Source organism: Camarhynchus parvulus, chromosome 18 (assembly GCF_901933205.1).
Source record: "Camarhynchus parvulus chromosome 18, STF_HiC, whole genome shotgun sequence".
In the NCBI taxonomy this organism is placed as follows: domain Eukaryota; kingdom Metazoa; phylum Chordata; class Aves; order Passeriformes; family Thraupidae; genus Camarhynchus; species Camarhynchus parvulus.
Genome location: NC_044588.1, coordinates 11538430 through 11565562, shown reverse-complemented (window position 1 = coordinate 11565562; position 27133 = coordinate 11538430). Strand labels below are relative to the sequence as shown.

At 50.7% G+C, this 27133-nt stretch overlaps 3 protein-coding genes across 8 annotated transcripts in view; all 3 read right to left on the bottom strand.

Moving 5' to 3' along the window:
• Window positions 1-1061: 1061 nt before the first annotated feature.
• On the bottom strand, window positions 1062-11392 carry MYCBPAP (MYCBP associated protein). Its single transcript, XM_030962382.1, has 16 exons — window positions 11261-11392; window positions 10505-10597; window positions 9420-9567; window positions 9215-9318; window positions 8564-8738; window positions 8123-8238; window positions 7295-7445; window positions 7000-7115; window positions 6206-6306; window positions 5467-5578; window positions 4944-5133; window positions 4234-4421; window positions 3529-3675; window positions 3075-3356; window positions 2162-2283; window positions 1062-1427 (listed from the first exon to the last, which is right to left on the bottom strand). The coding sequence occupies exons 1-16, from the start codon at window positions 11390-11392 to the stop codon at window positions 1238-1240; spliced, it is 2367 nt and encodes a 788-aa protein (XP_030818242.1). The 3' UTR covers window positions 1062-1237.
• A 183-nt stretch (window positions 11393-11575) lies between these two features.
• RSAD1 (radical S-adenosyl methionine domain containing 1) lies at window positions 11576-14603 on the bottom strand. 4 transcript variants are annotated; one of them, XM_030962053.1, is made up of 9 exons: window positions 14463-14603; window positions 13911-14044; window positions 13627-13831; window positions 13189-13554; window positions 13035-13098; window positions 12799-12946; window positions 12673-12727; window positions 12168-12271; window positions 11576-12093 (listed from the first exon to the last, which is right to left on the bottom strand). In XM_030962053.1, exons 1-9 carry the CDS (start codon window positions 14595-14597, stop codon window positions 11943-11945), a joined length of 1362 nt encoding a protein of 453 aa, XP_030817913.1. In that variant the 5' UTR covers window positions 14598-14603; the 3' UTR covers window positions 11576-11942. The 4 variants fall into 4 exon arrangements, with proteins under 4 accessions (XP_030817913.1, XP_030817912.1, XP_030817914.1 ...); XM_030962052.1 differs by having other exon boundaries at window positions 13035-13554; XM_030962054.1 differs by having other exon boundaries at window positions 13035-13419.
• A 2269-nt stretch (window positions 14604-16872) lies between these two features.
• Window positions 16873-27133, bottom strand: part of ACSF2 (acyl-CoA synthetase family member 2) — a 36137-nt gene continuing 25876 nt past the window's right edge. For all 3 annotated transcript variants that reach the window (XM_030962196.1, XM_030962197.1, XM_030962198.1), the window contains 6 exons: window positions 19420-19527; window positions 19161-19312; window positions 18579-18720; window positions 17395-17505; window positions 17166-17234; window positions 16873-17074 (listed from right to left, as the gene is read on the bottom strand). In XM_030962196.1, the coding sequence (XP_030818056.1) occupies window positions 17024-17074; window positions 17166-17234; window positions 17395-17505; window positions 18579-18720; window positions 19161-19312; window positions 19420-19527 (633 nt within the window). In that variant the 3' untranslated portion in view covers window positions 16873-17023. The remainder of the gene's footprint in view (window positions 17075-17165; window positions 17235-17394; window positions 17506-18578; window positions 18721-19160; window positions 19313-19419; window positions 19528-27133) is intronic.

The window sequence follows — 27133 nt, the reverse complement described above, 5'->3', positions numbered from 1 at the left end:
ATAACTTCCCTGGCTATGAAGTGTGTTTAACATTATCTGAGGTACAATTAATTCAGCTGATCCCTCCAGAGTCTGCAAGCAATGCTAAAGACATCCCAGATAGAAGTCCCGCATGTGGCTATGCGATGGCTGGATTTCTGCTAACAGAATCCAGGCTGAAACAAATTAATTTGGATTTCACACTTACCTTACTGCAGCACAAGGGACATATGTCTGCCAGTTTTCTGAGTTTAACAAAATGCCTGCCTCTCCCCCTGAGCCTCAGTGTGCCTTACAAGAAAAGAACAAAACCCTGACAATGATACAAGCTCTGGTTAGACTCACTTCAATGTAGAGCTTTTCCCGGTATGTTTCAAGTGAAATAGAGTCCACCTGCTCCTGAACAGGTTCTGCCGCAACTGTAGTTGCAGCTTCTTCTTTCACCTTCTGCTTCTCATATCTTCCTTTGATGGACTCTACTCCTCCTTTCATGACCTGCACAGAAATGGAAGATACTTGCTTCTCATCTTTTGCTTTCAGCTTTCTGCTGCCTGAATGATCCTAATCAGGGACAGACCAAGGAAAAATGGGACATAGGTCAGGACACTGATCAGACTGCTTCAATATGCATCTCCCAGCAGCAGCACCTCTTTCACTGGGTTGGAAATTAGTTCAAACTCAGGATACACAACCTCAGGATGATCACACTGTTCCCAGCACTAAGGGTTCACCAGGCATCCCAACACCTACTGCTTTCTCCTTTCCTGATGTCCCTCTACTTTTTTTGCTGTCTTTATCCTTTTTCTCTTCTTTCTTTGTAGCTATTTTGTCTTCCTTTCCTCCTTTTTTTGCTCCTCCTTGCTTTACTTCCTCTGCAAAAGAAAGGATTTCCATTAACCAAAAGCATCCACACATCCAGAAAGTCCATCCCACTGCACTTGCGCAGTGGGAATGTGTTACTTTTGCAATGTATTATCCTCTTTTTGTTAATCTGAGATGTACTGCACTGAAAAACAATACCTTGAAGACTTCTTTGTTTAAATAAGGTATGAAGAGGTCTCATTGAGGCAGTATTTGCTGGGTCAGTCTGTATGAAAACCATGGCTAGACCTAGCTGAATCAAAAGGCTTTTTTTTTGTGGGGATGTTTTTTTCCTGATGCCAAACCACAGATCCCAATTAGCATTGTTACTGTCATACAATCTGCCAGTTATTTTCATGATGCTTCTTCCTCAGGGAGACATGTTGAAATTGACATTTCAGTTCAAATTCATCATGTTTTTTGCATTTCCAACAGCCCACAGAAAGCAGTTGCCGTGGTAAAACCATTTACCTGTTTCCTCTGGAACAGCTTCTGCATAGATGTCCTTCTTCATCAAACCAAGCACGGATCTCAGCCTCAGAGAATGACTCACCAAGTCATCAATTGCTCCACGCCACAGCTGGAGGCTGAGAAAATGGTCAGGATTAGAAGGGAGACAGTGCAGCAACTGCCACCTTGTTTGACCCTGTGCCCAGAAGTGAAGGCACCTTATAGCTGACAGCTGCCCTGTGCAATTAAACCAACAAAACAGCACGCACTGTCTAAATATCTGTGCAGGGGGATGCTAAATTGCTTTCCTCATGTTAGAGCCCTCCGAGGTCTCAAAGGTTTGCAAATCAACAGGCTCCCAGGAACCCATTAATATTACTGTGAAACTAGTTCTGCTCTTCAACATGACACACATTGGTAAATCTACCTGCTCTGTGTTTACCAAGAGGAACCTGCATCCTTCTAATTTAGAAGCAGCTCAAAGCTGTTGATATGTTTACAGTCTGAAAGCCTGAGCAAAGAACAGAGAGACTGTATGAGGGAGGAGACAGTTATCTGAGTAAAAGGGTACAGAAAATACCCAAAGGTTTCATAAATACAGACTGGAATAGTCTTGCCAGAAATAATCTTGTACACTCTCCAAAATTACATGCATTTAATATTCTAAACTTATCTCCAGGAAAAAAAAAAAAAAAGGCATTTGGGTCCTAGACAGCTGCTACAATTAAGCTATAAAAAACCAGAGCATAAAGATGACTTCTAGACCTCCTATAATTATGTGCACTCTGAATCACAACACTTGCAAGAGAGCTTGCTGAGGCTGTTGATCACACAATGTTTTCACAAGCTTTTCCTTGCAAAGGTAACCCACCAGAGTGGATACAGAAGGTCTAACTGAGTTGGCCTCTGTTCAACACAAAGCTCCAGAGCTGCCTTATTGAGCTGGGTCAGTGCTTCTTCCTGCTGCTCCTCCCCGGAGATTGACATTATAGCCTGTGAGAGAAAATTCACAGCGGCTGTGGAACACTTCTCAGTCTTTATTCCCAGTCCCTGAGCTCAGTGGAGCAGCCCACAGCTCTCTTCCTGGACACCAGTCTGAAACCAGGCTGCACTGGACACTTACACACCCAGATGGGGCTTCCTACACAGCTAGGATATGGCCAAGGTACCCAAGATCTGCAGAACAAATCCAGATTCCCTCATCAGACCGATATTAAGCTCCTTTGCAACTTCAGGTGTTCTGGGAAACAGGGATTCTATCAAGCTAGAAGGCTCCCTAGTAAAGCTTAGTTATAAAAACAACAGAGAGATTTCCAAGAGAGCACTACAGAAAAACCATTGACAGAATCCAAAGCACTCTTGCTTTAATAAAAGGAGGTCTGTATTTTATCCACAGCCTGTCATGAGTGTGCCCCCAGTTCTCTGATGAATAGGAAGGGCTCTCCAAGGAGCAGAGCCCTTGGGGGAGCCACAGGAGGCTGTAAGCCCAACCTGTCCCCACATTCAGTCCTGGGATGACAAAAAGCTAATGGGGGAAGAGCTTAAAATATCTATTATATTGTGTGCTTCTCTTTTCTTCTTCACACAACAGCCCACAAAGTCTCTCTTGGGAATCTCTTTACAAGAGCACTGAGGGTGTGGTCAGCAGAGCCAACACACATCATAAATCTTGCAAACTCCCAGTATATTGGCAACAGCCCTTTAGGTGGGCCCATATTGGGGCAGGCTGGGCTGTTTGTAGGGGAATTAACACACCATCAGCTTGTGGGAACAGAGGTTCCCACCTGTTTAAAGTCCTCGAGGGAAAGGTTCCATCCTGAAGGACCTGCTTCTTCCTCCTCAGTGCTCTTTTCCCTTGGAGCATCCTCTAATGTGTGCTTCCCACATGGGAGCTCAGTGGTGCTGCTCCGGACAGAGGGAGGCTCCAAGGTGCTCTCCTGATACTCCATGTCCTCTGCAGTGTTCCTCTGGTCCAAGGGCACTTCCTCCTCCAAGACTGAAGGCACAGTCAGGTGCTGTCTCCATAGTTTATGCAGCTGCTTTACCACTTGATGCTGATAATGCAACTGTGACAACGGGGGAAAAGGTAAACATGAGCTGCACCTTCCCTCTTCAAACCCAACTGTTAAAGCCTCCATGGCAGACTGCCAGCTCCAGAATCCTAGGGATGCAGCAGCCCCGTGGATCTGCCCTCCCCACTTATTTCAGTTGTGCAGTCCATCCAGTAGCAAACATCACCTTGGGATTTTTCCTGTGGAACAGCTCTTCCTCTGTGACACAGGCATCCACAGGAGATGGGGTACGCTCGGGTGTCCGAATTGGCTTAAGAAGTTCATTCAGGCTTTCTTTCACTATAGAAGCACCTTCTCGAGCAGCCAGCTCACTCTGAGGCACCACAACAAGAACAACATGTGTGAGTCCCCATTCCATATGCAAACACACAAACTCAGTCCCACCTGTAATAACCACACTATTCATTGTACAGAGTTACAAGGACATGAACAACTGCAAACCCTGCTGAGCAGAGCAATACTTCCAACAGCTTTTCAAATAAACTCTACAAATTCTGCCCCCAAACTATATTTTTCAAAGCATAGTGTAATTTTCAATTTATACCTTAACTGCTATCATAGTGTACAGCAGTCAATCCCCTTCCCATTAAGTAAATAATGAAATTAATTACCAACAGAAATTTCATTCTTTAAAGGACCAGTGTGAACACTTTAGGAGACACAGTCATGTCTTTAGTAACAACATTACAATAGACTGCAGAGTTCCTCATGTCATTTAGCAAACCTGCTCAAGTATGTGCAGACATTCTGTAAATCTCACTCTCAGCAGTAATTGCACAACAATAAAAATACCATGTTGTCCACTCCCACCCTTATCCTCTATTTGCATATAAAGTTCAAAGCTCAGTTACCCAGCTACATGCTTGGTTACCTCCAATTTCTCTCTGAAGTCAGCCAATTTATCCTCATAGACAGCAATTCCCCAAAGGGTCACCTGAAGCAGAGCTCCTCCTAATAACAGGGGATGTGTCCTAAATTCCCAGGGCTCGCTGAAAATGCCTGCTCTCTCTGACTTGAAAATAAAAGAAAACCTCAGAGTTTCTCCAGGCAAAATTACACCTGAAATAAGAGAGAAAATGCACTGGGTGTGCAAGAAGCCACCTGGTTAGCCTGACCCTTTTCCAACACCATCCCAAGTGTCCTTGTCTCTCTAGGAGACTCTTTCTCCATAGTTTGGCTGGTTATCACACTTCATCCAGCTATCATTCTCCTTCCAGATTTACTCTCAGTCCCTATGTTCCTGAACTGGCCTTATTTCCATTGCACTCTCCTTCTAGAGCAAGCTCAGTTTTCTCTCCAGAAGATTATGACCCATTTGCCACTAGAATATTATTCACTTCTCAATATTCCACCCATTTACACTCAGAGCAGAAGCAACCTCCTTTCCTTTAAGTTCCAGGAGAGAGATCTGCCTTGCACAGCTCTTTTGGGGTGAGTCAGCTCTGACACCCAGGGTGGCTTCCTCAGGAGAAATCACCCAGCAGTGCTCTGCCATTAGTCAGACTCCACAACCCCGGTAACTCCCAAATTCCTGCTCTATGCTTGAGGTACAAAGGTCTTGGAGACCAGCAGGTCTCATACCTGGTCTGGTATCAAAGTAAAAGCAGGGCACTCTCCTCCCATTGGTTTCTCTGGAGGGGATCTGCTGGGGAAGCCTCATCCAGTTGTACCAAATGGAAGCTCTGCCATCATTGGTCACTGTCAGGAAGCTTTCAGCCTTCTCACTAGCCAGACTCTCAAAGGTGAGGCGGGCAGCAATACCAATTTCCTTCTACAAGGAAAAGGAACAATTTCTACTCTATCTAGTAGGATTTATCCTGCATGAAGTCATAGCTTAAATAAGGGGTTTGAGCCTTGGTAGGAGAACTTGTAAGGCAAGTCCAAAGAAGTGGCCATTTTACAGACAAAGCCTGGGAATCTGAACAGCACACCACAACCAGAGCCCTTCTGTTCCTAGATCTCTCTGGAACAAACACAGGGATATTCTACTATGTTCAGAGTAAGGCCCCCATTCTGTGGCTTTGGGATGACAGTTATTGTACAACTGTGACTTGGGAGCTCAAACAGGCTTAGCTTGACTAAACAATTAAAATCTCAGAATTACCCTGCAAGCAGTGATGCCCTTGATCCAACGAGCAGGCTCGCCACAGAAAACTAAAGATGGAACCTTTTCAGCTTCTGGAACCTCGGTGAAGGAGTCACCTAAGGGGTCACTGCTAAAGGAAACAAAAGCCAGCATTTTCATGGAGTGAAATTCACTTCCAGAGAGGGGAAAACCAGGGGTGAATTACAAGACCCTGTAAGAAATAATGCCATTTATTATTTTCTCACATGATACTCTCTTTAGGGACAGAGCCCTGCAGACGTGGTGAACCCATCTAGCTACGTGTCACTGGCAAGGAGGACACGACAGCCAAAATATTAAAGAATGAGACCTGTCTAAGTACATGAGTGAAAAAGGACAAGAGGCTCTCAGGCTGTGCCTGTTGCAGATGGACAGGATGGGGAAAACTAGGAAAGTAATGATGGAAGGCTAGAAAAATTCAATCAAATGGAGGTAATTGAGAGTAGAATCCCACCCTGCCTGATCTAAGCTCTGAAGCCACACAGAGTGAAGACTGGAGGAAGAGCCTCAACAAAACTTTTCTCTGATTGTTGCTCCTTAGACACAAGGCCCCAAGGCACAAAGGCTCCTAGATCTGGTGATTATAATATAAGAATATGCCTTTTATTGTGTCCCAGTGGAGACTTGTCTCCATTCTGGATAAGAACAGCTAAGGATATTCTCACAGACTGATGGTGCACACCCAAAATTCTTTACTTTGCCACAAAGTAGAACTTACAGGATCTCAATCTCTTCAGAAATGGTGGTATGTAGAAAAGCCTTAGTTGAGACAGATGTGAAAGGCTGCCCTTTCCCAATCACCTCCAGTCCTTCCAGATCCTGGACATACACAGAAATTATCAACTCACAGTTGCTCTTTTACACAGAAAGGACATTAAAACACTAGACAAATGCATCAACTCAGCCAAGTAAAGTGAAGTTGTGATATCTTGCTTCTTCAATGGTTTTTAGAGGCATCCGGAGGATGCTCAAGGGACACGGAAAAGAACCAATTCTGAGATTCCCAAGAATCCTAGATGACTGCATTCCCCACTAGCAATGATGCACAGAGAAAGTGTCCTTCACATGTTCCTCATCCTCAGAGACAAGTTTCAAAGACAAAAAAGTGAGGTTTGTTCTGTTTGTAGGAGAAGGGGTCACCTGCCTTCAGGAGATTATTTCAGTGTGTGTCTTCCACATAGGTAAAGATCTCTTCCCTCTGCCCCACAGCACTAAATCAAAGTCCTGCACCACTACTTGGCAGGTTTTTCTTTGCCTGGGTCCTGGAAGCTGCATGCTGCTGGTTTGGGGTCCTATTCTGAGGCCCCTAGACCACTCCATGCAGCACTTCAGGAGGTCAGACAACTCTTTCATAGGTGTGGCCCTTTGGAAATGTGGGAACTTCCACGAAAAACACTGTGGGACCAAGTTTTAGTTTCCTAATGCTTTTTTCAGATCCAACTCCTGACAATTTTGTTACTCTACAGCACCTGACAAGAGACACAAACAATGTCCTTGTTCCTCCGGTCTTACCGGCTTATAAAAGCCCAGCTCCTCTAGGAGAGATTTTAGCTCCTGTCGTCGATGTTTCAGGTAAAGACTCTTATCCCAGTTTAGGTGGCAAGGAATCTTCTTTGGAGGCTTCAGACCTGTGGAAATACCAATACAAGAGCTCACTCTCTACATACCCACATGCCTAATCAAATTTCATTCTCTGCCAAACTTTGGCCTTGTAGTGTTTTCAAGAGGAGGCTCAACAGGGAAGGAGCTGCTTCTTCACACTTGTGCCCCATTTCTTTGGAATCACCTCTCTGCAGTGTTCCCTTACCTGTTTCCCTCTGGACAGTTCGGGGTTTCCCCACATGAGTGAGTGGTTCTGGGTGCCCACATTCTGTCCGGGTCAGGGTCAGAGTCAGCCCGGTGCGTTCATCCCCAATTTGCTCAGGAAGGCTCCAGAACTCGCTTCCCACTCGGTATCCCTAGGGTGGGAAACAAGGCTCCCACTGACTGTTGTGGATAATGGTGCAGCTACCTGCTATTTTCAGAGGCACTCAAAGCTAAAAAGAAGAGGTCTAACCCTGACTATATAAGCATTTTAAAAGTCTATGAATTATCCATTTCTGCTAAGGAAGCCAAAATTTCTATCAGGCTGCTGTCAAAGATGAACTTTCTTCTATCTAGTGCACATGAAGGTTGAATGATATTAAAATAAAGCCTCACACAAATGCAAATTCTTTGACAGTGCTATAAATGTGAAAAAAAAATTAACATGATACTCCCATAACCCTCCTGTCTTACCCATGCCCTTTTCTCCATGGCAATCACTAAAATCCAAGCCTGAAGCTATCAGATATTTCTGCCCCTGGAACAACAATTTTGACACGTTCCCATGCCACTTCCCAGGGCACAACAGTCTTTAGTGAGAACCAAGAAATGCCACTTGCTCATCACCACTTTCCCCTGGCTGGTATAGATAGCACAATTCAGGTTTTTATTTTTCATGTCCCTGAAAGCTCTGCTGAGACACCAAGCTGAGGGATTCAGAGTGGCTTTGATAAACATCTCCTGACAGCACTTCAGAGACTGACTTAGAAGAGTGTCTGTGCTGTGTGGCAAGAGCAGCACAATCAGGACACACAGGAAGTGGGGCTCTCACCTTTCCAGGAAACAGGGCAGGGAGACTCCGGTCAATGAGGTCACGTTCTTCCTGGATTTGCCTGTAATTGTCTGACATGTTCATCAGCAATTCATTCTCTGGCTTGTGAAGAATTTCTATAAATAAAAAACCATCACATCATTGGTGCTGCACTTCTGGGCACACCCTTTGCCACTGTTATTGTTCATCTGTAACCCACTTACACGGTTTCCTGCCAAATCCACTGCCCTCTCCCCAGCCAGAGCCACCAGCACACCTTTCCACAACATCCAGAGCCAACAGCATGAGCAGTGTGGGAGCTCTGAGAACATGGAATTAGACTGCAGTGGCAATGGGATTAACCCTGGTGGGCAATGACTACTGCAATTTGGGGTGGGGACATCAAACTTCTCCACCTGCACACAGAATTTCATAAAATGAGACCTCCTTAGCTTTTCTCACCTCCTAGGTGTTTTTCCTGCTTTTTCCTCATTGCCATATGATGGCTCCAGTTCTGGAAAGCTTTGTGCTCTGCTAGTTGGGCCTGATGTGCCTTTGCTTTCTCCTCTCCTCCATGTTCCTCTTCTAAAGCTGCTGCAGTAACATCTGTATGAGGAACCTTAATAGCATCTGCTAGCTGATGAGAAATGAAACATTAAATGGACCTCTCCATGCACCAGAACAGGAATGGGAGAGGGAGAATTCTTCAGATTGACCACAATGTTACATTAGCAATCTGAGAGGAAGGAACCCAGGGCAGTGGGGACACACTAAGATACAATGGAAGTGTTTATCTGAGTAATGAGACTCCAGCAATGGCATTGCTGCAACACCAGTTCTTCCCTGACACCATCAGCAGGGCACAAAGGGAAGAGGAAGCCTGTGTAATTGTTCCTTCCATGACCTGGTCCTGCACACAGGACTCCAAAACCTGCTGGTGCAGTTTCTCCAAAGGCAACCCTCCCTGAGAGTGTGATGAGGCTGGGAAAACCACACCTCAGGCCTGCCCTGCTCCTGATAGGTGCTGGAAAGCATCGAAAGGTACTGCAGGCACCACACTCTACCTCTGGAAAAGTTCTATGCAGAACCATTTTCCTAACTCTGCAAACCAACCTGAGTGTTTCTTTTCACCAAGGCTTCCATCCTTAACTCCTGGAGACTCCCCAAAATGTGATGAGGGAGGATCTCTTCACAGCCATCATCAAACTGTCTTGATCCTACAACACACATATAAAAATACCCAACCCCAGAAGCGGGTCACTAAAGTTTGGCTTAGCAAAACCAAAACCCACAGGTAAGATGTGAAGTTGAACCCTACCAGGAAAAGTCAGTGGTCCCCTGGGTGCCTTGGGGGGAACAGGATGTGCTACAAGATGTGCCACCTCCTTGGGTCGGTATTTTCGGACAAGGTAATTCTTCCGAACTGGAATTCTCCCAGCATCACGGGCAAGGCGTGGAGCATGAAGCTTCAGGAAGTAAACAGTCACAGTGCAGTTAGGTACACACTGACTCACCTTTATTCCATCTGATCCTTTTAGGATATGCACAGTAGTCATATCAGTACACTTCCTGTAAGGGTGCTGCGAGGCCTGGATAGGGACTTTTCACATGGACATGTAACAACAAGACAAGGAAGGAATGGATTCAAAGTAGACAAAGAAGAGTAAGTTTAGATTACACATTAGGAAAAATTCTTCTCTGCGAAGGTAGTGAGGCCCTGGCACAGGGTGCCCAGAGAAGCTGTGGCTGCCCCATCCCTGGAGGTGTCCAAGGCCAGGGTGGATGGGGATTGGAAAATCTTGGAATAGTGGAAGGTGTCCCTGTCCATGGCAGGGGGAGTGGAAATAGAGTTTTAAGGTTCTTAAGTTTTAAGGTTCTTTCCAAGCCAAATCTTCTATGATTCTTCCCCTACAAGACACCTTACACAGCTGTGCAGATACCAACTCAGTTACTGTCTTACTCCTCTGGATCTTGCTTTATAACAGGGGCACAAAAGGAGAGTTTTAAATCACTTTCCAGAAGAGATTTCTGCTTCTGTGTCACTCAAATGCTTCCACTCACACACTGTGATCTGAGTTTTGGAAGGAAAGCCATGAGAGCTACCAAACAATTTACAGGTCTTATTAGATCAGAAAGTTGAAGATGTAATTTTGAAGATGCAGATGACTTATTCTTCCATTTGAAAGGACTCTATAGGCACTTATAATCCTTTACTTTTAGCAACTGAACCTGATAAGCTGACATTTTATCACAATAAAAAACCTGACAGACAAAACAGCATAAGAACTCAGCTGCAGGAGTGACTTTTGGCTTAAGTAAATGGGCAGCACCCTCGGTTAAACACCCAACAGGAGAATGTCTGTTAAGGCAGCTGTTTCTAGCAGTAAAAATACTCATACATACTTTCTCCAGGTCCTCCGCCTTAATTTCAAGTGCCTGGATGTCCTCTCCTTGCAGAATATATGAAACAAGCTCAGGCTCAGGCTCAGGCTCAGGCTCAGGCTCAGGCTCAGGCTCAGGCTCTTCTACAGTTGTTGAACAGGGTTGTTCAAAAGTCTTTTCCTTCCTGCCTAAAAAAACAGATGAAGAGACTTCTTCAGTCTCCCAAAAGGACCATATTCCTCTCAGGCTGGTTAATGATTTCCACCTGAACTATGTTTTGGGATTATTTCTCTTTAAGGCTGCAACGAACAATAAATTCAGCATTTCTTGTAATTGAAAGAGTGAACCTCTGAGAAGCTGCAAAGACCAAAGTGGGTCAAGTAGGAGTGAATTGTCTCACACTTTATTCAGATAAAAGACAACGGTAAGATAAATGCAAATAAATACAGATCCCTGCAGGTGGAACAACGCATTCCTGGGAAGTTTCCAACTCTAGCTGCAAGTACAAGCACACATTCCCTGCGCTCACCCAGCACGACTCGGATAACAAAACACGGGGTTTCAAAAGCTGCTCGGTGGCACAACAGCTCTGAAATACCAAACGGGTGCGGGGCAGCTCCTCCGGCACCTGCGGGCCAAGCCGAACTCCGGGGATCCCACCAGCAACTGTTCCCCCTTAACCTGCGGGCCTCTCCCGGTGGGACCTGCTGCTTTTAAAACCAAAACCACCAGAATAATGACAGGAGGTCACTGGCGGGGGAAGGGGCTGGTTCCGACCGCTTCAACCGCGGCCCAACCGAGGCCGCAGGCCCGGCCTGGCCCGGCCCAGCCGCTGCTGAGCCGCACCCTGCTCCCGGCCGTACCAGGAGGACTCCGGTTCCGAGTCCGACCTCCCCCCCGCGACGCCATGTCCCGGCCACCGGCACCGCGCCCGCCCCGCCGCAGGTCGCGACAGGCCGCGACAGGCCGCGACAGGGCGCGCGGGCGGCAGCGGCCTCGGGCACCGCCCCCTGCTGGGGCTCCGCGGTACGGCTCCCCCGGGCGGGGCGCGCCATGCGCATGCGCCGCCTGCCGGCACGCATGCGCCGTGCTGCTGCGAAACGGCCGGGGTCAATGGGACATTGAGGATCTTGCGGGACTGGCGCTCCGGGACACGGAACACTGGGCGACTAGGAACACCAGGGTGGCGGGGCACCGGGATCCGCGGACACAGCGGGATACTGGGGTGCCGGGACTCCGGAATACCCAGACACCAGGGACACGGGACACTGGGCACTAGGACACTGCGCGACTAGAAACAGCAGGGCGCCGGGACACCGGGCCTCAGGACACCCGAACACCGGGATACAGGAGCCTACCGTGCAGTAACACCTCCCCCGGCCAGCGCCCCGGCCCCAACACCCCTCAGCCAGCACACCGCTCTTGTAGTTTATTAGCCATTATTATCCATTGTGGCCGCTTACAGCCCTCGCGCCCCGCCACCGGCTCGTTCCCCTGCCGCTCCCCTCGGTGGGCGCCGGGCAGCGCCCAGCACCCGCTGCAGCTGCCAGAGCAGGTCGGGCAGCAGCGAGTCCAGCACGGCCAGGCCGGCCCAGGTGCACCGCAGGCCACTGGGAAAGAGGTGGTGGTGAGAGCCCCTGCCCCAGGGAGACCCCCGGCCCTGCCCACAGCTCCCGGGGCTCACCCGCTGTCCAGGACAAGCCAGCCCTCTTGCTGCAGTGCCCGAGCCTCCCCCGGCTCCCCAAACACGGCCTGCAGGCTGAGCTGAGGAGAGAAATGCCCCCAGCGCTGTGTGCCCAGGGCAAGAGAAGGGTGTTAGTGATGGGGCATCCACATCCCAGTACCCGAAAGGGCTGCAGGAGAGCTGAAGAGGGGCTTTGAAGAAGGGAATGGAGTGACAGGAAAAGGGATGAATGGAAAGGGCAGATTTGGATTAGATATTGGGAAGAGATTCTCCTGTGAGGGTGGTGAGGCCCTGACACAGGTTGCCCAGAGAAGCTGTGGATGCCACATCCCTGGAAATGTTCAAGGCCAGGTTTGACAGGGCTCAGAGCAACCTGGTCTAGTGGAAGGTGTCCCTGCCCACAACAGGAGGTGGAATGAGATGGGCCTTAAGGTGCCACCCAATCCAAACCATTCTATGATTAGCATTGGGTCGATGTGGGGTGTCCCCACAGATGGCTTCTCACCTCATGTGTGATGCCTTCATCCATGCGCAGTCCCAGGGTGAGCAGCTCCTCCAGCCTGTGGGGACACAGAGAGCTGTGAGGCAGCACAGACAGGGAGGGGGCACGGGGGGGGACCCCAGTACTCACTGCTCCAGCGGGCTCAGCACCGCCCGACTCCTGGTGCCGTGTCCCTGGCTCTGCACCTCCCGCATCCAGGCGACAGGCTCCAGGGTCTGCACACGAGCTTCCCGGCTGCAGCCGCCCTCAGCCCGCAGCACGAAGCGCCCGTGTGCCCCTGCAGCAGCCCGGTAGGAGGACAACGGAGTCCACGGGGCACATAGCCACACACTCCCCAACACACTGGCCCCCCATCACCCCCTTACCTGGCCCCACACCGATGTACTGCTCAGCCCGCCAGTATGAGAGGTTGTGGGTGCTGAGGGCGCCCTGGGGGAGAGCCCTGGGGTGAGAGGAGTGGCTGAGCCTGCTGGGGGGACCAACATGACATTGGGGTACACAGCATGGGGGGCATCCCACCTTCCGCGCAAAATTGGAGACCTCATAGTGGCGGAAGCCGGCAGCCACCAGCACATTCCGGGCCGTCTGGTACATGTCAGCCAGCAGATCCTGGGGGGGTGCGGGCAGGGCCCCGCCCCTGACCTGTGCGGCCAGCGCTGTGCCCCGCTCCAACGTCAGCTGGTACAGGGAGATGTGGTCGTCACAGAGCCTCAGGGTTGCCTCCAGCCGCTGGGCCCAGGCGTCCCGGCTCTGTCCCGGCAGCCCAAACAGGAGGTCGATGGAGGTTCGGCCAGGGAAGAGCCCCCGAGCCGCTTCCACAGCCTTCCGTGCCTCTGCCGCTGTGTGCTCCCGGCCCAGCATCCTCAGCTCGGTGTCATCCAGCGACTGCGGGGGGAGCACGGTGACCATGGGGTCACGGGGGGCTGCGGCGGCTATGGCGGGGAGAGCCCCTCTCACCTGCACGCCGATGGAGAGACGGTTGACCCCAGCTGCTCTGAAGCCGTCAAGGGCAGATGCGCTGGTGGAGCTGGGGTTGGCCTCCAGCGTGACCTCAGCACCAGCCGGAAGGTGGGCAGCCCCCGCCACGGCCTCCAACACTGCTGCAACAGTGCCGGGGCTGGCCAGGCTGGGGGTGCCCCCGCCGAAGAAGACGGAGGTGACGCTGTGGGGCAGAGGGTGGGAAGCTGCAGGTGGGCACGGAAGGGCCCAGCGCTCCCCCTGAGCCCACGCTGTGCACCCACCTGTGCACCTGGCTGAGGCGGAGCAGGGTCTGTGCCTCCCGCACCAGGCAGGCGCGCACGGCCGCCTCGTCCACCGCCGGCACCACGTACGTGTTGAAGTTGCAGTAGGAGCAGCGCTTGCGGCAGTAGGGCCACTGCGGGCACGGGGCGTGTGGGGGACGGCCATGCCCTCATCCCTAGCCACTCCATTTCGAGGGGGGACACCCCCAGCCCAGTGCATGGACCTCAGTGCCCCCCACCTGCCCCACAAGGCACACGACCCACAGGTGTGACCCTTCATGTGCACGGCTCGAGGACCCATCAGTTCAGGCTAGCCCCATGACATGTTCAAGGTTGGGCTCTCCCCGATGTGTCTAAGCCCCGGGGTCCCACATGCACCCACGTGTGAGTGAGCCCCAGGGAGCCACATTCACCTTCCACCTGCGCCAGCCCCGCGCCCCTCAAGGAGTACAAGCCCCAGGACCCACGTGGGTCCCCACGTGTGCAAACCCGTGACTGCCGGGCACCCCCGCACATACACAAACCCTGGGGTCCCCCCGTGTCCCCGCTCACGTGCACGTAGAGCGCGGCTGTGGCGGGGGCGGCCGTGTCTGGGGCCGGTCCCGGTGCTCGTCCCGGGCCGCCCCCGCCGGGCAGCGCCCCAGCGACAGCCGCCACCTTCCGCAGCCAGCCCCGCGCCGCCGCCATGGGAGCGGGCGGGCACCGAGCGGGGCCGCTCCCGGCGTGCACGGGCCCGGGGCGGGGCGCAGGGGCCGGGGGAGGGATCGGGGGCAAAGCCCTTCGCTCCCGAAGGAGCTGTGTGGGATATGCTCGCTGTGAATGACGGGGGTGCTGCGGTCAGTGTCCTCCCCGGAGCCGGGAATGCAGGAGTCAGTGTCCTCTCCCGGTGCTGGGGATGCCAGGGCCAGTGTCCTCCCTCGGTGTCCTCCCCACATGCACGGTCCGAACGAGGTTTGGGACCTGCCCCCGCATCCTTCCTCGGCTGCTCCTCGGGGCCGACAGGGGTTTTCCGGAGTTTCGGCGGAGGAAGGTGGCCTGTCCCCACTCAGGGTTGTGCAAACCCGCAGCTGACGAACCCCGACGTCAGTAGTTGTCTCTATTAATAGTCACGAGGAACTCTGAAATGCCCATGACAAAGGCTGGGATTGCAGATTCCTGTTCCCAGGTCAGTAACGCGTATTTCGGTGTAAAACACCCCTGATGTAACCTTCCCTCTCCGGGGAGATTCCGGGCAGGCAGCGAGGACTATAAGAGTGGGATTCAGGCACGGGCAGGGCAGAAGCCATGGAGCGAGCCTGGAGCACTGCACACACCGAGACCGCACTGGCAGCCAAAATGACCAGCTCTTCCTCTTCCTTGAGTATTTACAGCCGGGGATGCATAATCCCAGGGGTTGGGAAGGGGCAGGACGAACTGCGGGAGGTGTCCTGGCTGGCGAGGGGTGGATACGCTCTGGGGAAGGCATGGGATGGTAGGGAAGGCTTCCCTGGGACCAGGCTCAGCCAGGGCTCATACCCATGGATGGTGCTGCCCCACTCCCAGAACAGGAGCAGGAGTGGGGTGACAGGGACTGTTCCCCCTGTGCTGGCTCTGACGAGGACCCACTGGTTTTCTTAGCAGTGTGTCTGTCCTCACCAGCCAGGGCTGGTAGCACTGGTATTTCTTATTCACTGCCCTCATCTATACCGAGTACATGGGGCACCTGTGGGCAGGGTAGGGGTTGTGCCAAGTGTGGAGGTACTGATCAGGGAGGGGAGGAGAAGCTCCACTCACTGCAGGCCTGTCCTGCACCTGGGTTAGTGCTGTGGGAAGCAAAAGAAGGTAAACAGTCCTTCCCTAGACATCAGTCACAGAGGCCCTCTGTGTCCCCAAGGTCCCTGGCTACAGCTCCTGTCATGCAGGTAAAAGTTCTTCCTTCAGGAAGGAAGGTGACAGAGGTAACCAGGAAAGGGAGGAGACCTGAGTGAAATGTGGAAGGATCAGTGCTGAAACCAGCCCCATGAGCAGTGTGGGAGCAGGAGAGGAACTTGCTGGAAAGACAGTGTACAAAAGATGGACACAAACCATCCATATCTTTTTCTTTCAGAGTGCAGACGTGGACAGGGAACATGGCCCCGCTGTCTGCTTCCATGGGTAGAGCCCACAGTCCAGCTGTGAGATAAAGGATTGAGACCTCGCTGACGCTTCTTTCTCCCTGTTGCACCACTGCCCTCCACCCACTGGAGGAAGCTGCAGCATGGAGGGGGTCCAGCTTCAGCTCTGCGGGGAAAGGAAGTGGGAGGGAGACAGCGGGAGGTCAGCAAGAGTTGGCAGCAACATTATCTGCTTTCCAGCTGGGGTGGGACACTTCTGCTGGCAAAGAGGAGCTCTGCCATCCCTCTTCTCACAGGAGTGTTTCATGGTTGGGAGGTACCAAATAACTCCCGTAAAATGCTGTCCCAGGTATGCTCTGCTTCATGCTGCCGATGGGACAAGAATTTTGGTATTTCTGCAATAGCCTTACTGTCTGTCTTGTCCAAAACAACAAAATAAACAAAGCCATGTCTACCTTGGAGAAGGTTTTTTTTTTGGGGAAACACCTGGGGGAGGTGTGGGAACAGAGTGAGCTTTTCCAGCCAGTTTTAGAGAGCCCCAATGCAAAGTCTCATTCTCTGAAACCCTTGCCCCTCATTTCAAGTTCAGTTGCTCTTAAATAACCCAGGAGTCTCACAGCATCCAAGAAGAAAAGGCATCACCTATCCTGGGAAGCCAGTCCAGGGCATTTGGACTTAAGAGTGTCGGTAAAATACCCACCAGCATATGTTCAGCTCGTGTGAAATGGCTGCAGCCAAGCTGCTCACAGACACTCAACAATTTTAAATCTTCATAAGGTCTTTCAGTAACTGGACAGAATTCCACAAATGAGCATCCCTTCCTCACACCACAGTATTTCTGTTGGCAAAGAAACAAGCCCAACTGGGGAAAAAGGCGCTCTGTTTTATTGACTAAAAGTGCCATCAGCCTGATGTCAGGGAAAACCTCCATTGCGTAGCCCAAGGCACAGGTGAAAACCAGACTCAGAGCTGACTGAAATGGGGCTGATTTATCCTGCTTTTTGCTCTGCCTTCCCAGTCTCAGAGCTGCAAGTGCTTCTCCATCTGCTCCTTCAACTTGTATTTCTGAATCTGGAATAGAGGGCAGAGAGCAGGGAGAGAGACTCAGAGAAGAGCTGGGACAGAATGCCAGGGCTCCTGCCCTGCCCCAGCCCCCTCTTACCTTGCCTGAGACAGTGAGTGGGTACTGGCTCACAAACACAACATAACGTGGGATCTTGAAATGCGAGATCTGGGAAGAGAAAAACTAGGGCTGCACAACCTGAGAGGAACAGCCTGGCACTGCCAGGGCTGGGTCCCCCAGTGCTCTAAATCCATGGGCTTTCATCCACCAGTCCCCAGCAGCCACTGGGTGTACTGGTCCAGAAGGAGACTGAGGACTGGGAACCCACCTTCCCTTTGCAGAAAGCTTTAATCTCTTCCTTGGTGCAGTCCTGCCCAGCCCGCAGTCGGATGCAGGCACAGATCTCTTCTCCCATCCTTGAATCCTTCACACCAACCACCTGGGTTGGGAGAGATGGACAGTGTGACCCTTGGGGATGTCCCTGGCCTCCCACAGGGTCTGTGTGCTGGCCCATGGTGTGTACCCTGACTCCATACCACAGGGTGCTGGAGCACTGTGGATGCAACACAGACCTGTCATCATCCCTCTGCTTCCAAAAAAATGGGGCAAGAGGTTTCACAAACAACAAGGAGACTTGGTAGGCTGCCATGAGTGCTTCGGCATCTCCAGATGGAATGGCAGGGGAAGGATGAGGTTGAATTACAACATTATTTAAAACCCTTATAATCACAGATCTTAGTGGGCCTCTGCCTGTGACACCAGGAAATGGGCTTCCCAAGCCTGAGCTCTCTCCAAAGTTTGCTCCCCCTATTCCACAAGAATCCTACTGTCATTCTCTGCCTTGAACCATTATCTCCAACTGCTAGAGACACGTTGATCCTTTTGAGTCCAGAGCAGTGACATAAAGCCCTAGAAACCACACAAACAGGGCTGGTTTGCAACCCATCTGCACTGGGACTGTTCCAAAGAGAGATGCTCGCCTGGCACAGGCAGAACTCTGACTAAATAAGCAGTTTATTTATGGGGAAACTTGTCTGGCACAAAACCTGGAGGAGAACAATCCCAGCAGACACAGAGCAGCTGCTCAGTCCTGGAAATCTTTGCTATCTTGCAAAGGAGTGAAACTAAGTCTCACTCCTCATCTCCAGGGGCTTGTTGGAAGAGTCTTTCTGGATGTCAGAGTTGAGCAATTATCAGTAAAAACTGTCCTTCCAGACTGCTTTCTGAGTAAGAATTTCAGAGGGAGTCATGAAATGGACAGGCAGTTTAAAACTGAAGAATGACAAGCATTTTGCAGACATGCACCTGGAACACAAGGGGATTGCCACAATCCATATGTCCCATGCCCCTTCCATCCCATGAGACTCTCCCTCCTCCTTGCTTACCAATATTACATGGAATTTGATGCTGAAAACAGGGAAAGACAACCAGGTTCCAAGCAGCAATCCCAGAAGCTTTATGTACAAGATTCCCAAAACCAGATTCTCACTCACCCCACCTCCTTCCACTCACCTGGACCTCCTCAACCTTGGGATGGGTGTGGAGGAACTGCTCAAGTTCTGCCGGATAGATGTTTTCTCCTCCCCGAATAATCATGTCTTTGCAACGCCCTACAATTTTGCAGTAGCCATGCTCATTCAGCACCCCAATGTCCCTGAAATGACAACGCCCTTCTAGTCCTGTCCCAGCTGGGTGGAAGAATGGCTGATGCTCCCACCCAGCCAGGGTAGTATCAGAGGATAACGGCTGAGATGCCACCTGAGCACATGGAAGAGATCAAAGAGCTCCTGTTACAGAAACTGGCAGCCTCCACACAAGCTCCAGGGTTTAGGGGGGAGGAAATGCCTGGCCCTGCCCTGTACCCCTACAATCCCTCCAAGCACAAGTGGCCAGTGACAATCCCCCTCTCCAGGGACACTCAGCACCAAGGGCTCTGTGCTAAAAGCAGTTCTAAGTGTCACAGACAGATCAGAGGGATAAACTGTGACAGTTTTCTCTACGCTGGAAATCCCAGCCAAGCACTCCTATACACACCCATGCATCCTCATCCAGTGCCACCCTGTGGGACCATCTGGGAGAAGTTCTCAGACTCACCCTGTCTTGTACCACCTCTCAGCAGTGATCACTTCACTTGTCTTGGCAGGGTCATTCCAGTAGCCCAGCATGACACAGTAGCCACGGATCTGAAGCTCCCCAGGAGTGTTCAGAGGCACAGATTGCCCTGTTTCTGGATCCTCAATTTTTGCCTGGAAGAGAAGAAGGGCTTAGTTGGACATCAGCACCAGACAGTGAGGATGGAGTGAGGTCTGCTGCTGGCAGAGCACCTGGAGCACGTGGGAAAGGTCATGGTCACCTCCGTGTGGGGAAAGATGTATCCCACAGTCTCAGTTCTCTGCTTGATGCTGTCATTGGGGAACCCCATGAAGGTGACAGGGCTGTTTTCTGTGGTCCCATAGGCAACCTGCAAACACAGGAGATGAAATGTGTCTCAGGGGGAAAGGGGACCACATGACTTCAGACACAGGAAAGACAAAGCTGGTCATGACTGCAGGCAAGAGTGGGGTGTGAGGAGGATGTTCTCCCAAGCCACTCAGGTGACAGGAAGTCCTGCTCTGCTGGCTATGGATGGGGCCCTCCAGACACTTCTGCCAGAGAGTCTTGGAGAAACAGGAGTTAAAGCATCACTGCACCTGCCTGCCATGGCCTTCTTCATCTCCTTCACAATACTCCTGACCCCATCAACCACAACACTTGGGGTGTCATGTACTTTTGACACCCCAACTGCTATTCTTGGAGCGCTCACCGCGCTCTTTTTCAACCCTTGTTTCTCCAAGCCCTGTCCCGTACCATCTCTGCCAGACATTGACTTTGCCTTGGTGCCCTTGCAGTCAAGGTATTGAGTTCACCTTGCATCTCCAATAACTCAGGGAACATAGAACATCACTTTGGAAAAACCCTGGAGCCAGCAGCAGACTTCTGTGGGAAACAGTGTGTCCTGCAGCATGGCTGCTTGCTTCAGATCCTTTTGCAGACATCAGCCCCTGTAATCCTTGTAAGGCATCACGAGGCTGCTCAACACTTGGCACAGCTGCCCTTACAGACCCAAAGCCTCACAGCAGGACAAAAGCTTCTTGCTGCTAAACCTCCCTCACAGCTAATCCCTATGGCAGGCTCTGAGCCACCTCAGCTGAAGGTCACTTCTCCTCAGAGGAAAATTCCAGTGCTTTATGCCCAGCTCAGTGGCCAGGCTGAGGCAGCAGGAGCTGCACAGGAGGCGCCCTGAGAAGCTCTGAGCTGCACCAATAGCACCATTGCTAGGATTGCTGCTACATCTTCAGCTCTTGGGAACTGTGTTTCAGCAGTGGGAGCTGCTGGAGCACTGCTCTGGTGTCTCTGACCCACTCAGAGTAACGTCATCCCAGTAATGTCACTGGTGGCTGCTTTGCTGGGAGAGCATGGCTGTGAAAGGGCTGGTGTGGGAGGTATTTCCTCATTTCTCCTGCAGTTCTCCAGACTGACACATGAGCAGCTCTCACCCCCAAATTGCCCTGGCACCCAGATCTGGTCAGTTCCTTCAGAGTAAATGCCCAGGTGTGCCTACATGGTCATGGTGCTCACCCAACTCCAGACACTTTGCCCCAAATTAATGTGGAGCTTTGCAAAGGACTATGATGAAGCATGTGAACAAGGATGAAAATATTGTGAATGAGCTGAAGACAACACTGGTATGGGGTACAACAGTGTGTAATAACCCTGGAGCACTTGGCACTTTCCACTGCTTGGAGCTGCTGCAGGATCTCATGTTGGGCACAGTCTGGCACAACGGCTGATGCTCTTGTTGACTGCACCAGGGTCAGCATGAATCCAAGCTGGAGCCTGCTTTTATCCAGGAATCTGGAGGAGAACTTCTCCAGGATGCTGCAGGGACCATCTGGTGCAAACTGCTCTGCTTGGAGCCTGGCAGCCCCCAAGGAGCAACTGTGAATAGGCTTCTGCTCCCAGACACAAGGACAACTTCCCAGCTGGATGCAAACCCACAGCGTCTCATGCTCAGACTGGATTTCTCCCCCACCCACTAATACAAGTCCTGTGGCTGGATCAAATGACTGACCAGACCCAAATCCGAGACCTTAGACACTTATTAAAAATCCCAGTGCCTTTGTTTTTTTGTTTTACTCTGCTGGATGAATTGCAGTGTTGGTCCCAGGATCCCAGCCAAGCCCTGAGTCAATCCTTGCTGCCTCTCCGGGTCTCTCCAGCAGTTTAATTGGATGCAGGAGCTGCAGCTCTCTGGCAGGATGATGCTGTGAGTTCTGTGGCTCACCAGGCTCCTCCAGATGCCTAGCACTGTGCCCTATACCCCAAACACCAGCTATTGATGCCCTGGCCTGTGGCTTGTCCCCATAAACACCCTCACACCCTCAGAAATGGGCTTCCCAACTGGTTCAGAGGGCAACACAGGTCTGAACCTCCAGCCCCTCATCTGCTTCCCAATTACTGCCTTCCCCTGCCTACACCAGCACACCACTCTGTAGCCAGATACCAGGATGTTGCTCCAGATGTTATTTCCAAGATGTTATTTCTCTCTTAGGATGGTTATCCACAGCTGTATTCCTGGGATGGAGGCAGGCAATGGAGCAAACCCTTGTGCCAGCACAGCTGTCTTCCCAGCCCTTATCTGACACGTGGACCATCCAACATGTCCATTGTCAGCAGCAGATGAAGCAACACTTCCACGAAACTCCACACACCAATTTAAACTTGGAGATATCCATGAAGATTCCAAGCCTTCATAACCCAAAGGGACACTTAACATCATTCAGCCTTGTCATCTGGTGTAATTCAGTCCAGAAAACCTCACCCAATAATTTCAGCATCAGCTCCATAATTTCCACTGGAGCTGTATATGGTGTCAAAGCTCAGCCTTTCCAGAGGCAAAGATTCCAGCTTGGACCCTTGGCTTCAAGAGGAGCTACAAGAATACAAAATATAATTGACCTCAAAGCCTTTTTTTACTGTAGGACCACAAGTGACACCCCAACAGCCAGATCAGTCCTGCCCTCAATGATGACAAAGACAGCTCCAAAACAAACTGCTGCCTAACTTGCTCCTACCAACAAGAGATTCATTCTTTGTGAATCCCAAGCCTCTGTATAAACCAGGAATAAAAGGAACATCTTAGCAGAACTGTGTTTTTTAAAGCACATTTCCCAAACATTTCCTGCTAGTGCTGTTCAAATACTGGTCACTGTGGAACAGGCAAAACAGCCTGAAGAGGGAAGCGTCTAAAAATTAAAAATAAAGTAAGAACAATCAGACTTCAGTCTCTTTAGTAAACATTTGGGAGGCAAGTTGACCTGGTGGGGACTGTGGGGACTCTGAAGACCCTGGGTTTTTCCCAACTGTGCTGCTTATTTACTGCATAACTTGGCAGAAGCCACATCAGCCCTCTGCTCCTTGGTTTTCCCTGGCATTCAACAGCAATAAAAACACCCAGTGTCCTCCACATTTAACTGCTGCTGAAAGGCTGTAATGAAAAGGCTGGGGTTTTAACCACCAGTACCCCAAGTGGGTTATACTGGGTGGGACTGGAGCAGAAGGTCAGGGCTGCAGAAAGGCATGAGTTCCTTGGAGGACACCCTACCCTGGACCTGAGCACTGCTCAGGGAACATCTTCATACTCCTCGTCACCACCCTCCAGTAGTGCCACGCTGGAAGATGATGATGGCAGGGCTTGAACTGCCAAACTAAAGCCTACAGAAATTGAGCTCTGCTGGAGACAATATTGGCCTCAGAAAAAATGCAGCAAATTGAATGTGAAATAATAGGGATTTTCAGACTTCAAAGAGGGCATCATGAACAACAGAAAGCCGACTGGCAACCCAGGAGATGTGTTCAGGGACTTCTAAGAGGCCCTTTGACCCGCTCTCAGTGTAACATGCTGGATGGATTTAATTATCCCTAAACCTATGCCGAGTGCGTCTGTCTTGGATATCTCCCCCTGAGTCAACCCCATCCCTTCCCATCACAGCCAGCTCCAAATCATTCTCAACTGAGCAAGAACCTTCCCTCACTCAGCTGCTCATTGCCAAGATCACCCTAAATTTTCTGTCCCCTGGGGACATGCGTCTCCTTGCTTTGGAGATATCCCACTATCCCCAGTTGTATTGGAATATTCCTGAACCTTCAGGTCAACTTTGCTGCTGCTGCAAAAAACAACTTCTGATCACATCCAGCCTGTGTCACACTGAGATCTCATTTCCTTCCCCAGCAACAGTACCATCTTTGTGTCAAAAACATCAGGACACAAACAAACAAGTCTTGCAGGACAAATCTCTAAGGGTGGCCACCCTGTTGACATCTCTCCACCAAGAGAGCTGCCAGACAGTCCCAGTTTCAATGGGGCTTTAAAGAGATCCCAGAAGTATTAGGTGCCCAAAGCACCTTCCCTGTGCTGTGGCACGCAACGGCTTTGCCTCAGGAGGAGACCGAAAGGACAACCCAGTGTGCCCAGGCTGAGACTGCACTAGGAATGAATCTCCTGTTATTGCCCAGTGAGGACAAGCTGCTCCTCGTGGTCTTGAGTTAAAGCTGCCTCTCTTCTCTCCAGGCCAAGCAGAAGCCTTGAGGCTTGGAAGTGTTTCCCCCTTCCTGCCAGCAGTGCAGAAGTGCTGCCCAGTGGCAACCAGCAAAGACATGGGCAGTTACTGGTTTATCCACAGTGTGATAAAAGGTCTTTGCTGGGCAATTAACCCCATCCTCCCTAGTGCTGATGCCAATGCACTTGGGAAAAGTGAAAATAAAATTAAAAAGTGAGAGGAAATGTACAAAGGTCACATGAAGGTAGAAAACCACTGGTTTGGAGGTATCAGGATACTATTGGACAAGGAAACTCAGCAAAAATCTAGGGGCAAAGATAACACCCCTATGGATTTGGAGACCTCAGCTGCGACCAAACACATGGCTGGAAGTCTGGAATCTTGTTATTTCCATGAGGCATTTTAAATGTTCTCACAGCCCATTTCCACAGCTACAGAAACCACCTACTCATCAGATCTCCCCAAAACAAGGTGGGGTGGGATGGGGAGGCCGAGGACAAGCAGAAATATTGTCACCACATGAAGCCCATTTTCCATTTTGAGAACAGCGGGGACTAATGGCTGGGGAACATTCGGGAAAGTCAGAAGTCTTGTATGGATCAGTGGTGCTCCACAAGGGAAGAAGGCTCTGCAAACCAGGACAAGAGTCCTGGCTAGAGCAGTGGGATGCTAGGGAACATCTGGTGCCTTGCAGGGTGGACACAGCAGGGCTGGGAGAGGCTGTAAGGGCTGGGTGAGCTTCACAGGAGAGGCCAAGAGCCTCATCCAGCAGCTGCTGGAATCAGCAGAAGGGAAGGGTGGGTGGACATCAATGGGGAGCCAAACTGGCAACAGATCAATGGGTGGAGGCCATGCTACAGTGGAAGAAAACCATCAGAAGAAAGGAGGTAGACCCACCATCACCTCCTCCAGCTCAACAAGCAGCCTACAAACTGCAGTGATGGGACTCTTCAAGAATTTAAAATTAAAATGGCAATTCAGGTCTGAACTCAGAACCCTGGATGCTACTGCTGGGACAGGAGCTGCCTAGAAGAGAGGGGAACTCAAGAAAACCCCTGGAACTTCCCTTTGCCCATCCACCACAGCTCCTCAAACACTGTCTGGAGTGTACTCTGCCCTTGGGACAAATCCATGGGACACTGCTGAACTTGCACCTTCTCCCACCCTGCCCCCAACCCTGTGCCAGGGGCTCAGCTCCACAAGAGCTGGGACATTCCTGGACACCCCTAGAAGATGCCTGAGCCCCCACCTTCAGCCAAAAAGAGGAGGGCTGCACCCCAAGGCCAGCTACACTGGTGCCAGTCCAAGAAGGTGATTGCAAGTCTACACTGTCACAGGAAACCAGATCTGGAGTCCCTAAAAGCTACAGAATCAGGCTTAAAAGAGCAATGGACTATTTTAACTATGGAGCTGTCTTGATATGCCAGAACTTTCATAATTATAAAAATAAAGGTTAAACATGGAAAATACTATCTCCAGTATGGTATCAAACCAGGTCGGACCTGCAACATCAAAGAAACACCCCAGATCTATATTTATACTGCTTCAAAAACAGTATTTATTTGTTTAGCCCACAACACCTCTAAGAAGGAGAGGAGGGGAGTCCAGCATCTGCAAATCACCAGGAATGTTTGCAGAACTGTTAATCAATTAAGAAAGAGAGGTGGCAGGATAATCCTGCCTCTTCTGCAATGTCCTTGCAGTGCTGGTCCCAGGGGACATGTGAGGTAGGAGCTGGCCAGGACTCAGCTCCCCTTGACTGCGGCACAGGGACACCAACACTGCTCCATTGTCACCTGCAGATGCCAACCACCCACGAGTGGGACCCAGGCAGGCTTTTGAGGATGGCTGGACATTTGCTGGCCAGTTAAGGGTGTGGGAAGAGCAGAGCTGTCTAGTGAGCAGCTCAAAACACAACCTGGAGCCAGGGGAGAGGTGCCAGCTGTGGCAGATGCCAAACAGCTCCCACCGCAGGAATGTGCTTGCCGAGGCATGGAAATCAAAAAATACTAAGGGAAAGAACTTCCTTTTATTCACTACTTGAGTCTGGAGAAATGGATCTGAGGAGCAGACACCTTTCTCCCCAATAATAACCTGGCATCCACCTAAACTATACTTCAGGATCAGGACTGGCAGGAGTGCTGAAGTAGGGACAGCCTCCCACGTCACACCAGCATTGTGGCAGCTATGTCCCAGCATTTTCACAAGGAAGCTACACTTCACTGGTGTCCACAGCCACAGCACACACATCCCTGCAGGGAGAGAGTGTCTCTGTCCCCCTAGATATGCAGTTTCAGCCAGCAAACATAAAAAGGTACAAGAAAGTGAGAGGAAGAAAGAGAAGGAGGTTTTAGGTTTGAGCAGTTTAACCTTTGAAAAGGGTCTTGTTCCAGAAATATACATGGGTACAATGTATTTATGGATGGGGTTTGCAAGGCCCTCACCAGCTTTTTGCTCCAACCTGATCCACACTGGCCAAAATCTCTGCAGAAGCAGTAAGCTGTTAGATGACTTTTTTTTTGCAAGGGGAAATTAAAGTATCAGACTCTCAGCAAAGGAGCACAGATTCAGTCCCCAGATTCAGAGTCCAGCAGAAACAGACAGGGTTTTAAATATCACCCACCAGTTGCTCTTGCACAGAGTAACATAACTGCAGGATTTGTTAATCAAAGGATTACAGTGAAAATTAAAGTGGTTGAACCTGCTCAGAGAGAAAAAATAAAATCAATTATTAGATAGAAGATGATGCTTTAAAGGTGATTTTTTTTCTTTTCCAATCATTCCCCCAGCTCCCTGCCTGAGCTTTATGAGCAGTGCACACTCAGGAGCATCCTCAGAATCATGGAACAGCAAACTGAAGAGGCAAAGACAGAAAACATAGAAGGTTCTATCTATCTCTTGCTTCTCTGTCTCAAAGGTCCTGACCAAGGCACTCGAAGAGCTTCTCCAGAGAGAAAAGCACGTGCATGACCATTGTGGTGCCTACTGAACCAGGCATAAGCCAAAATACCATTGTTTTGATCAAAGAATTTTAAATCCCACAGTAACCAGAAGGTCTCTCCAGCAGGAGCATGGAGCTCTCAAGGTCAGATCATCTCTCCAGAGGTGAGAAGCTCTTGGTGCTGAGGTGAGCTGCTCCAAGGCATCACATCTCAGAGCTGACAAACATTGAAAGCCTGACATGGCCTGGTTTGCACCACGGTCCCACATATTACATCATTGTTTGGCCACAGACTCACCAGAACCACATTCTCACCCCAGAAGCCTATTTTCTTCCCCAAATTAGTCCTGCAGTGCAAACACTGCTCAGACTGACAGCTGCTGACCAGAGCAGGGCTGCCAGGCCGTTTGCATAACACGGTCCGGAGCACGCTCGGCAGCGCCAGCTGATTCCTCACTGCAACAATGGAAAAACCCAGAAATCTCAGTGAATAAGCCAGTCTGTGTCCTAAGTCAGCCCTTGGATTT